At 53.6% G+C, this 10500-nt stretch overlaps 1 protein-coding gene across 1 annotated transcript in view; it reads right to left on the bottom strand.

Annotated features, from left to right (window-relative positions):
* LOC101648854 (contactin-associated protein-like 4) overlaps positions 1 to 10500 on the bottom strand; it is a 109121-nt gene that overhangs the window by 86781 nt on the left and 11840 nt on the right. The window contains exon 3 of the mRNA XM_004701899.2: positions 5025 to 5218. Coding sequence (XP_004701956.1) covers positions 5025 to 5150 — 126 coding nt within the window. The 5' untranslated portion in view covers positions 5151 to 5218. The remainder of the gene's footprint in view (positions 1 to 5024; positions 5219 to 10500) is intronic.

The raw sequence follows: 10500 nt of genomic DNA on the forward strand, positions 1-10500 counted from the left end.
CATGAGTTGCTGTGGATTTGTTTCTCCAAAGTACCCAGACTAATACACCGTTCTGCCCAGTGTAATCCCTGGTTTGTTATGATCCAGCCAAGGCCTGTGTCTAGTCAATGAAACAAAGCCAACGGCCCCTGTTTCCTGCCCATCGCTCATGTTGGCCTTCGCGGGTGATGTGCAGTGATGACCAACGCTCCGCCCTCTGCTGCTCAGGCTCCCGTCTGAGCTCCATGCTCACCAGCACCTTTCTGACGACTACAGTTCTCCGAGACACCCACGGCACATTCCTGGCTTGGACTGGGAATGCGGGTCTGCAGCTCCTGCCTCTCCTCCCCTCCGGAGTGGGCCGCATCAACCAATCAAGCCCCAAAGCTGTGTTCCAGCCACATCACCGAGACGGACTGCACTTCAGCACCCGAGAAGGCGTTCTTCCTCGGTGATGAGAGCACCATAAAGCTTCCTTGCAAGACGTTGAACTACCTTGCAAGACATTGAGCCACATCAAAGAAACAAACACAAGAAACTCCACTTTAAAGAAAAAATAAAATGTATCATTGGGGCCCAGATCAACAGCTGCATCCAAGAAGCCACCACAAAAATGTGGGACCCCTGATAAGACTGGGCTGAGACCTGAACGACGCCCAAAAGCTAGCCAAGCCACCTAAAGCGTGGAGAGACCCCATAAGACTTGACTGGGACAGTGAGGACGTCAAAGAGCCAGCCAAACTGTCAATTTAAACCCAGGTAGAGACACTGACTTTTCAGAGAGCTAGGAACCAAGGAGACATCATCTCCTGCTCTCTCCAACTCTACCCGGGGTGAGCACACCGATGAGGCAATGCTGATTGGGACTATGGTGCTATTATGCAATGTGTGAGGAGTGTTGTTATTCTGCCTTGAGGCTCATAGTTGTTTGCCCTTAGTAGTTTGAGTAATATTTTAGATTGTTTGATGTGTGTTTGCAGTGTATAAAGCGAGCATTTGAAAATGTCTAAGAGCGTCAAGTAATCATTGATGGCGCCGCTCATGACACTCGGTCGTATTTGAAAGCCTTCCGATCTGAGGGGCTCAGCTCTGATATGAGCAAAGGAAACTCCTTATTGAAAGTCACCCCCTAAGATCAATGCTCAGTCACACGGGCGATACAAGCACACACGCTCCAGACGTCCACTGGTGAAACCGATCAAAACCACCACCAGGGGCTAGCGACAGAACACCGAGGTGGTCTTAGGGCTTCTCTGGGCTGTCTGTTCAGAAGTAGATGGCCAGGCCCTCCTTCCTTGTTTGCTACCCTATCGACCGTCAGTGGCCCTGCTGGTATTTGAAGAAGGTCCCTACCTGTCAGCATCACAGCAACACATCGAAGCTGTGATGGACGACAAGGTGATGATGGAGCAAACGTAAAACAAAAAACAACCCATGCGGCCCCACGAATCATTGATGTGACAACTGCTATGAGCATTGATGCTCAAACAAACAAAGAAAAAAGCAGGCATAGGCCCTCGTGCTGTGTGTGCTGCAGAGCTATAGCAACTCGATTGAAGGCCCCTCAGGACCACCCCACCCCCACCAGACTCCTGCTTTAACTGCCACAGTGCCCACTGCAGGACTTTCTGAATGTGACACGGGTGTGACACTCAATGCTACCTTCTCAATGCTGCGCCCTCTCAAAACTACACCCTCTCAAAGCTACACCCTCTCAAAACTACACCCTCTCAAAGCTACACCCTCTCAAAGCTACACCCTCTCAAAGCTCCACCTTCTCAATGTTGCACCATCTCAATGCTGCACTCTCTCAAAGCTACACCCTCTCAAAGCTCCACCTTCTCAATGCTGCACCCTCTCAAAACTACACCCTCTCAAAGCTACACCCTCTCAAAGCTCCACCTTCTCAAAGCTCCACCTTCTCAATGCTGCACTCTCGCAAAGCTACACCCTCTCAATGCTGCACCATCTAAAAGCTGCGCCCTCTCAAAGCTACACCCTCTCAAAGCTACACCTTCTCAATGTTGCACCATCTCAATGCTGCACTCTCTCAAAGCTACACCCTCTCAATGCGGCACCATCTCAAAGCTGCACCCTCTCAAAGCTACACCTCCACAATGCGCCACCCTCTCAATGCTGCACCCTCTTAAAGCTACACCTTCTCAATGATACACCCTCCACAATGCGCCACCCTCTCAAAGCTACACCCTCTCAATGATACCCCTTTACAATGCTATATCCCATAATGTTAAACCCCACAATGCTACATCTTCTCAATGCTACATCTCCACAGTGCTACATCCCCACAGTGCTACACCCCCAGAATGCTACACCCCCACAGTGCTACACCCCCACAATGCTATAGCCCCACAGTTACACCTCACAGTGTTAAACCCCCAAAATGCTACACCCCACAATGGTGTCCTCTTCCCAGTGTGTTTTCCTATTCATGTTGGGAAGGCATCCAAGAAATGTAAAGCTACAAATGTTCTATTAGTTGGAATTACATCTGTTCAGAGAACCTACCAGTGTATAATTCCTCAAGGCCAAGTGCACACTCAATGGAACAATGGTTTTATATTGAAACTTAGAGTTACTTTAATTAATTTATTTTTGTTCCCCTCAAATCTATTTTTTCATTTACTTTGGTGACAGGTGTATTTCTTCTGCAAAACACTCACACAGTGGAAAGCATCCCCCTGAATCTTAAGCTTTCAGTGAGTCTGTAGCAACCTCTCACATTTTGAAGCCTCAGGAGTGTGTGCTGTACAGCAGAATTCTAATGGCTTCCTAATGAGAAGGGCACAGGTCCAGTTACGGGAGCAGGAAGCACAGACACAGTCCTCTGGGGGACACAACTGTCACATGATCGTCAGGTGAGGGCCAGCTGAAGCTGCGAGGCTGCCTCATGGCAGTGAATCCATAAGGATGACACCTGGGCACAGGTGCTTTCCTGGTGCCACCACCTTTCTGCATTGTGGTCAGTCTGTGTGTGGACAGCCCTGGACACAGGGACACCTCCGATGTCATCCACTCCCACTGCAGTGACCCTGGGCACAGGGACACATGCCTGTGCAGATGGAGCAGAGAGGGCCCCTCTAACAGTTGGAAGTGTTCCCCAAAGTAGCACGTCCTGTGACGGGTTCCCTGGATCGAGTCCCTCCACTCCAAGTCCTGGCTGGCCAGTCTAGTCCTCCTGGCTGTTTCTAGATCCAGCATTTTAGGAGGATGGAGGCGAGGGGCACATGGAGATGCAGCAGGAGCCAGGATGAAAGAGGAGGGAGGTGAGCAAGGGCAGAGGAAGAGAGAAAGGGGCCCAGACCTCTCATTCCTAGAGGGTGCCTCTGAGTTCGGGGGGGGGGGGCTCCCACAGTAGTGCCCTCTATGTGGTCTGACCCCCACAATGAAAGAATCAGGGGCCACTCTGTGCAGGTGGGCTAGCCATGTGCTTCCCAGACCCTCCTGCCAGAGCCAACAAGCCAACTATCCTCACCCTCAAGGTGGAGTGAGCTGGAGACACAGCCTGGGTCCCAAGAGCACTCTGAACACTGGACCATGAGCCTGGCCAAGGGCCACCTCCTTGGTTTTGTGCTAATAATCAGCATTTTGTTGTCCAGATTGTCCTCAGAGACTCCGATGGAGGGCATCATGGGTCTCTGCTGCCCTTCCTCCCTGCTCACCGCCCTGGAGCCAACGTCGACTCACAGTGACCTGACAGGGCAGGGCAGAACAGGGGACAACTGCTCTGGGGCAGTTGTAGGAATAGAAAGCCCTCAGAGCAACTAGTGGTTTCAAACTGCTGACCGTGAGGGTTACAGCCCAATTCGTAAGCACGACGCCACTGGGGCTCCCTCGGATGGTGCCCAGGCCCATGTAAAACCAAACTCTCTATTTTATATTAAGGGAAAAAAGATCGCTTTCCCACTAGACAGCACTGCTCTGAGCCTCCTCCTTTCTGCATTCCTTCCCAACAGCCAGCCAAAACCACTGGTAGCTGGTAAGCAGCTGCCCTGGCTGCATCCTGGTGAATCCCAGCCCGGCACCCTCCCAGCCGAGCAGCTTAACCCGAAGGAGCAAAGCAAGGTGAAACCAAGGTGTGTGGGCTGTCCCTTCCATTCTGAAAGGTAGGTACGACGTTACACGCCTGTTAAATGCCACCAAAACTAAGCACAGAAGAGTCCTGTGTCCCCAAAGAGGCACTGACCTGTGGCAGCATCTTGAGTGGTCAGCATGTTACTGTCACTGAGTAGAATCCAACTCATAGTGACCCCTCGAGGCCCGCATCAGCCTCACAGCTGTGAGGTTTGAGCTGTACACCCCTGAATCCCAGAGAAGCCTCCTCCGCAGAACCCCAGCCTGCTCTGAGGACAGAGCCCCGCCCCTTGGTGCCCTGCCTTTTAGGACTCCACGCTCATGGGGAGCTTGTTCTAGACCCTCGGAGAGGTGCAGCAGGAATATAATTTATACATGAGACACGCAGAGGCTGCGCCAACCCTACACAGAGTTCAAGACACGAGCCAGGCACCATGTGATGTGTATTTGACTTTCGACTACATGTTGCAGGGGCTTATACCTTCTGACGGCAGATGTTTGTGGGGTATTAGTAGTCCTTGCACCTGAGTCAGATCCCCATCCAGCACAGGTCACACACAGCTGTCCCCATCTGTCAGTGGAGGCCGGTGTGACTCAGTGATGCTGAATGGGCCTCAGGGGAGCGTCCAGGCTGGGAGACTAGGAGGAAAGACCAGGTGGCTGCACCTAAAGCCAGCCAACAAATAATCTGTGGGTCACAGCGGCAGGTCTGCAGCTGACCATGGCCGGCACAGGACCCAGAAGCCTTTCACTCCCTTGCAAGTGGGGCCACCAAGAGTTATGTCCACCTGGTGACAGCTAACGGCAACCACAGATGTTTGCTGACCTAGGCAGGAGCCACACGAAATGAAACCCTTGCCGCATCACCTGGAGGCTGTCCACCCCGCCCCCCCCCCACGTCCTCGGCTCTGTGGGGGCAGTGGCGCAGTCTAGACCACGGTGACAGGACATACCAGGAGGCTCTCCTCGCGCCGGTACTGCTTCCAGTTCCTGCCGCTGTCGCTGAACATCAGGAGGTAGCCGGTTACCCAGTCAGAGCTGCCGTAGCCACCCTGAGTGGCTACCGCCGTGACCTCCATCCTCTCTCCAAGGTCGACCTGCAACCACGGATGCTTGTCGGACACGCGGGGAGTCCAGCCCCCGGCTCCTTGTGGGGTGAGAGAGAGGAAGAAAATGGGGAAGGGGGAATATTACAATCTGTTTGCAAGAACACCTGCCTGCACCACATTTGAGAAAATAAGATTTATGGAGCTCAGAGCAAACACCCTCAAATTATAGCAACTATTGAGAAACAGGAATCACATATTAAAAATACGGGACCTAGATTATTGTGTGTTCTTCTAGGTCAGCAGTTCTCAACCTGTGGGTGGCGACCCCTTTGGGGTGGAATGACCCTTTTACAGGTGTTGCCCGATTCATAACAGTAGCAAAATTATAGTTATAAAGTAGCAACAAAAATAATTTTATGGTTGGGGGTTACCACAACATGAGGAACTGTCTGAAAGGGATGCAGCATTAGGAAGGGCACGAATCCCTGTTCTAGGTTGTGTGGCCTCGTGTTTCCTGTAGTCCCAGGGGCTCAGTGAGATGGGTGGACCCCAGCTGACCCCCGGGTTTTGAGCTTGTTTAGTATTCAGAACCTCTTCTAGGGACACCTTCCTGAGCTGTGCTGGCCCGGCACCAGCTATGTCCTCTAGTCTCAGGCATCTTGTTTTACACACACACACACACACACACACACACACACACACACACACACACCAGCACAAAGACTCCCAGGAGGGTGCAGGGGGCTCACACACTGACTGGTAAGCAAAGGCCGGAGCTGTGCGATGAACCGGAGGTCAGCCCTGAAGACTGGTAGCTGTGATCAGAATCCACTCCATGACAGCTGGCCTCGCTGCTCAGCCACACTGCAGCCGGGGAAGGAAGGACTAGCCTCGTCCAGGGGAAACAGTGTCTCAAGAAGAAGATCTACAGACTCCATGCCAACTCTGGGATCTAGTTCATACAAGCATGTGTCATGGGAAGATGGGCCAGCCCTCTGGAAAGCGCTCTACGTGAGCACTAGAAGTGGGCAGATGAGCTGATAGATTGCAGGTGCCTTCCACACCCTGCACATGGACGCGAGACATCGTAAGTGACAAAGGGGCTAAAGGGACGTGGGCGGGTGTGATGGAATCAGCGGGGTCGTTGTAAGTTTGTCATTTTAACCCATGGGAATGGATCCCAGAGCTGAGGCAGAGAGATCACAAGAACAGTCCAGAGCCTCATCCCAACACCGTACAGAAGCACAGGAGCCCGGAGACAAGCAACCGGACAGGCAGTGGAAGGGCAGGTGTTGGGGGCGGGGGTGAAAAGAACACAGGACACCTGGAGAGCACGTCCAACAAGACGTTTTTTCAAAAGGATCTTATCTCTTGAGTTATTCTGCTCTCAGTCCATGGTAAGCAAACAGATACAGGGCCAGGGGAGGCCCCTCGTGAACGCAGGAGCAAGGGCAGCGTCATCAGCAGGCCACCTCCACACATGGGAGCCACCACGACCTGCGGAGGTTCCCGAGCAAGAGCCTGAGAGAAACAGCCCGCGCTCCACACGGTGGGTGGACTCCGGGCGGAAACAGTGGGCTCGGACGGAACCACTGAGAGGGCGGCGCAGGACTGGGTGGGCTTCCTTCCGTCATACATGGGGCTCTGCGAGCAGCACCCACTGGACAGCACAGGCAGGGTGGTGGCAGGACGGCTTGGCAGGCCTCTGCCCAGCTTGTTTGGAAGACAGAGTAAAAAGGAGACTGCCCCCTTTCACCCGAGTCCTAGTTTTCAACCCTCAAAAATGCAACACACATCACTGCCATGGGGTCCGTTCCACTGAGGGACCCTATGGGCCAGGCCGGAACCGCCCAGTGGGTTTCTGAGACTGAAACTCCTTATGGGAGTAGAAAGCCTTGTCTTTCTCCCACGGAGGGCTAGTGGTGTTGAACTGCTGCCGTAGTTGACAGCCCAACTCGTCACCACTATAGAGGGGCTGTTACTTTGGGCCAGGTTAATTGACATTTCCTGGGGAAAGTATAAACAACTTGATTTGATACTTTTTGTCTGCAGCGTGCTCTGAGATTAATTAGCATACACGTTGAGCCCAGCTGTGTCTACTATGCAAACGAAGCACCCCTGGCCTAGCCTGAGATGGGTCTGTTATGGGTCTGGTGAGTGGCTATGCGTTGACATTGGTAAAAGTGAGTGTATGTATCTATACAGCCAATGCTAGAGGGGTTGGGCTGACGTGGAGGAGAGGAGGCAGAGCCTGCTCACGGAGCTCCACCACACTGAAGCTACTGAGGGCGCCCGGCTCCAGGGGCAGAACCAGCAGGAACAGTCAGGAGGGGCTGGGAGGGAAATATCCCAGGGAGGAGGGGTGCTGGAAGCAGCCAGTCTGGTCTGGGAAGACCAGGCCGCCTCTGGCTGGCTGTTGAACAAGGGGAGAATTGCAGGAGCACAGCCCTGCGCTAACTGGGAAGGGAGACCTGACCGCACGTTCCTGAGCCTGCACGAACCCTGCCCCACGCTGCAGCTTCCGGGGCTCCTTCATGGGTTCTTCCCACTGACCAGAGCCTGGAGGGTCACTCTGCTTTCAGATTTGGAAGACTGGGCCTGGGCCAACCGGGGCCAGCTTTGTCTGGGCCTCTTGTGGAATTTAAGGAGCAGAGGCAGAACGGTGGCTCACCAGGCATGAAGCCAAGGCCCTGAAACTCCACACTAAGCAGCAGGCTCCTTCCATGGCACCGACCTTCCACGCAAGCAGAGGCTCCCTTAGGATCGCCACAAAGGAAGTCTCCTCTGAGCGAATTGCACTGTTTCAATGTCCATCATTGGGATCTCACCTGATTGCTCTTAATTCACAGTCGACTCATTAAAAGGCCCGGAGAGGAGGGAGCAGGGCATCTGAACAGGGGGACCCGTGGTCCCTGCACAGCGTCTGTGTGTGGCTGTGAGATGAGTCCATTTGGTTCACGGCCAGGACAGCTGGGGAAGCCTGCCCACCTGCCCAAGCGCGGTTTCCCACTCTGCAAACCGAGGCTGTGCACAGGCTACATGCAAGCTGGGCTCTCTCCTGCCTTGTTCTTGGGGTTGTTGGTTTGTTTGACTGCTCCCCACTTCTAAGGGGAGGAAAACGCAAGAACAGAACTTGCAAAAGCGAATCTTCAGCCAGGATCCCAGCGCCCAGAGCATCCAAGGCGGCTGGAAGCTTCCTCTTCTGAGCAGCAAGGGACCTTGTGCTCCACGGAACCAGACACCATCCTCACAGTCATCCTTGTTCCAGCCCCTGCACGCAGCCACTGTGTCCACTGTCCCTCTTTGTCGCTGCCCCTCCCTCTACCAAGCCTGAGGTCTGTCTCCAGGGACTGCTCTCTGTGACATCACATCCAAAGTCCACGAGAGGACTCATCCTCCCTAGCGCTCAGCTCAGGGCTGAGTGTCCTGGAAACCAGCTGCAGGGCATGTTCCCTAATTAAAGTGGCCACACCGAGCTGCACAAAGGCCCCCAGCACCCTCCACAGATACTGGGCCTGTGCTGATCTGCCACTGGACAGATGGACACAAGGCCACCACGACCTTGTGTGTCACTGCTGACTGAACTGACTTGCATGCTGCCTGGATATGACGTCCGCAGTATTTCAAATTCCAGCAGGGTCACTCTGGGGGGCGGGTCTCAGTGGCACTGAGACGTACTAGGAAGAAATGTCTGGTGACCGCATTCTGAGAAGCCTATGGATCATCATGTCATGCCGAAAGAGGAGTCCCCCACATTGGAAGGGACCCAAAAGGCAGTGGCGGAAACAATGGACATGGAGGTGGGGCTGGACTACAGCAGGTCCCTCCGTTGTGTGCGGGGACACAGGGAGGTGCAGCCACATCTACAGCAACAACTGCTCAGAAGGATCCAACTGCCAACCCCACCTTCTTCCTAATAACAGCCGCAGAGAGCGGGGCCACGCACCCGTCCCTCCTTGTGACAGAGCTGCACAGGGGAGCGCTCCATTGTGCATTAGAGAAGGGGGCTGCTTTTTGCCTGCTCAGAACCCACACCCCTCTGCTTCTGACAAGCAGGAAGATCACCCACAAGTCTCCATCCCCTCTCCCCCAGCTCTGATGCTAGTGGGGGACCCAGCGCCTGGGCCCTGGACTGGTCAGGGCAACATTTCAGAGATGGCAAAGGGGCCCCAGTCTGCCCTTAAGGCTGAAGACCAAGTCATGCCAGCGCCAGGCGCTCTTCATGGATTTTGCACACAAGCCCTTTGCCGTTGTTGGGCTGGTTCCACCTCATTCACCATAACCCAGGTGCAACTGGCAAAACGCTGCCTGGCCCAGCACCGCCCACCCTCGTCCTCACTGCCATGTTTGGGGCCATGGTGTCAGCCCAGCTCCTGAGGGTCTCCTCTTTGGGACTGACTAAATCTGGCCAGGCAGACGTGGGGGAAAGAAGCACGACAGGATCCCACCCAATAGGCTGAGACCTGGAAGCCCAGTGCGACAGGAGACAGTGAGAGCAGTGGCCGCCCTTTCCCTCGTGCAGAGCAAAAGGGATACTTGGCATTGGGCTGGAACACAGAGCCTTGCTTACAAGCAGCTCCAGCCAGCACACATGCAGTCCCTGGATGGTGTCATTGGTTTATAGTACCAGGACGTGGCACAGAACAAAACCCAGCACAGCCCCTGCCCGCATGCCCAGCCCCCAGGTCTGCACCGCTGTCCACACCCCATCCTCTGCCACCCTTCCTGACCTGTGAAGGGCATTCACCACCATGCTTCCCCCTGTGCCCACTTCCAGACCACCCCCCCACTGCCCCACCCACCCCCGGCCTGCCAGACAGGGCCAAGAAGGTGGCGGACAGCAGAGAAGTGCATGAGCAGCGCCGTTTGCTATGATCCATCTATTAACAAAAGCTATACATTAGGAACATGTAGCCTCAGAGCTTTGAAGTCATCCTGAGAGAATCGGAGTAGCTGTAGGTGCAAACGATTAATAACGGTGTCTCCTGGGCACATTCATTTGTTTGAGCATCTGTTCTCCAAGGGCAGTTGATTCATATCACAGGTGAATTATATGCAATAAAGCTATCCGAGCAAGCCAAAGGCAAGAATATCTGCTGAACAGAAATAAATAGCTCTGCAGATAGATGACAGAGAAGCAGAGAGGCAGATAGACAGAAGACAGATAAGCTTATTACCAACCTGAGTCATACAGGTGACACAATCTTTCTTGCTGAAAGTGAGGCCCATTGTCACAGTATTTTCATTCACCTCATGCATGTGATTGATCATAGATAGAGGATACATAGATAGACAGACAAGTAAGTAAATGAATGATCAAGGTAAGTAGGTAGATAGTAAATAGATGATCAACTGATAGACATTTAGATACAGATAGACA

Source organism: Echinops telfairi, unplaced genomic scaffold (genome assembly GCF_000313985.2).
Source record: "Echinops telfairi isolate 266 unplaced genomic scaffold, ASM31398v2 ScPeMD7_3;HRSCAF=10, whole genome shotgun sequence".
Lineage (NCBI taxonomy): Eukaryota > Metazoa > Chordata > Mammalia > Afrosoricida > Tenrecidae > Echinops > Echinops telfairi.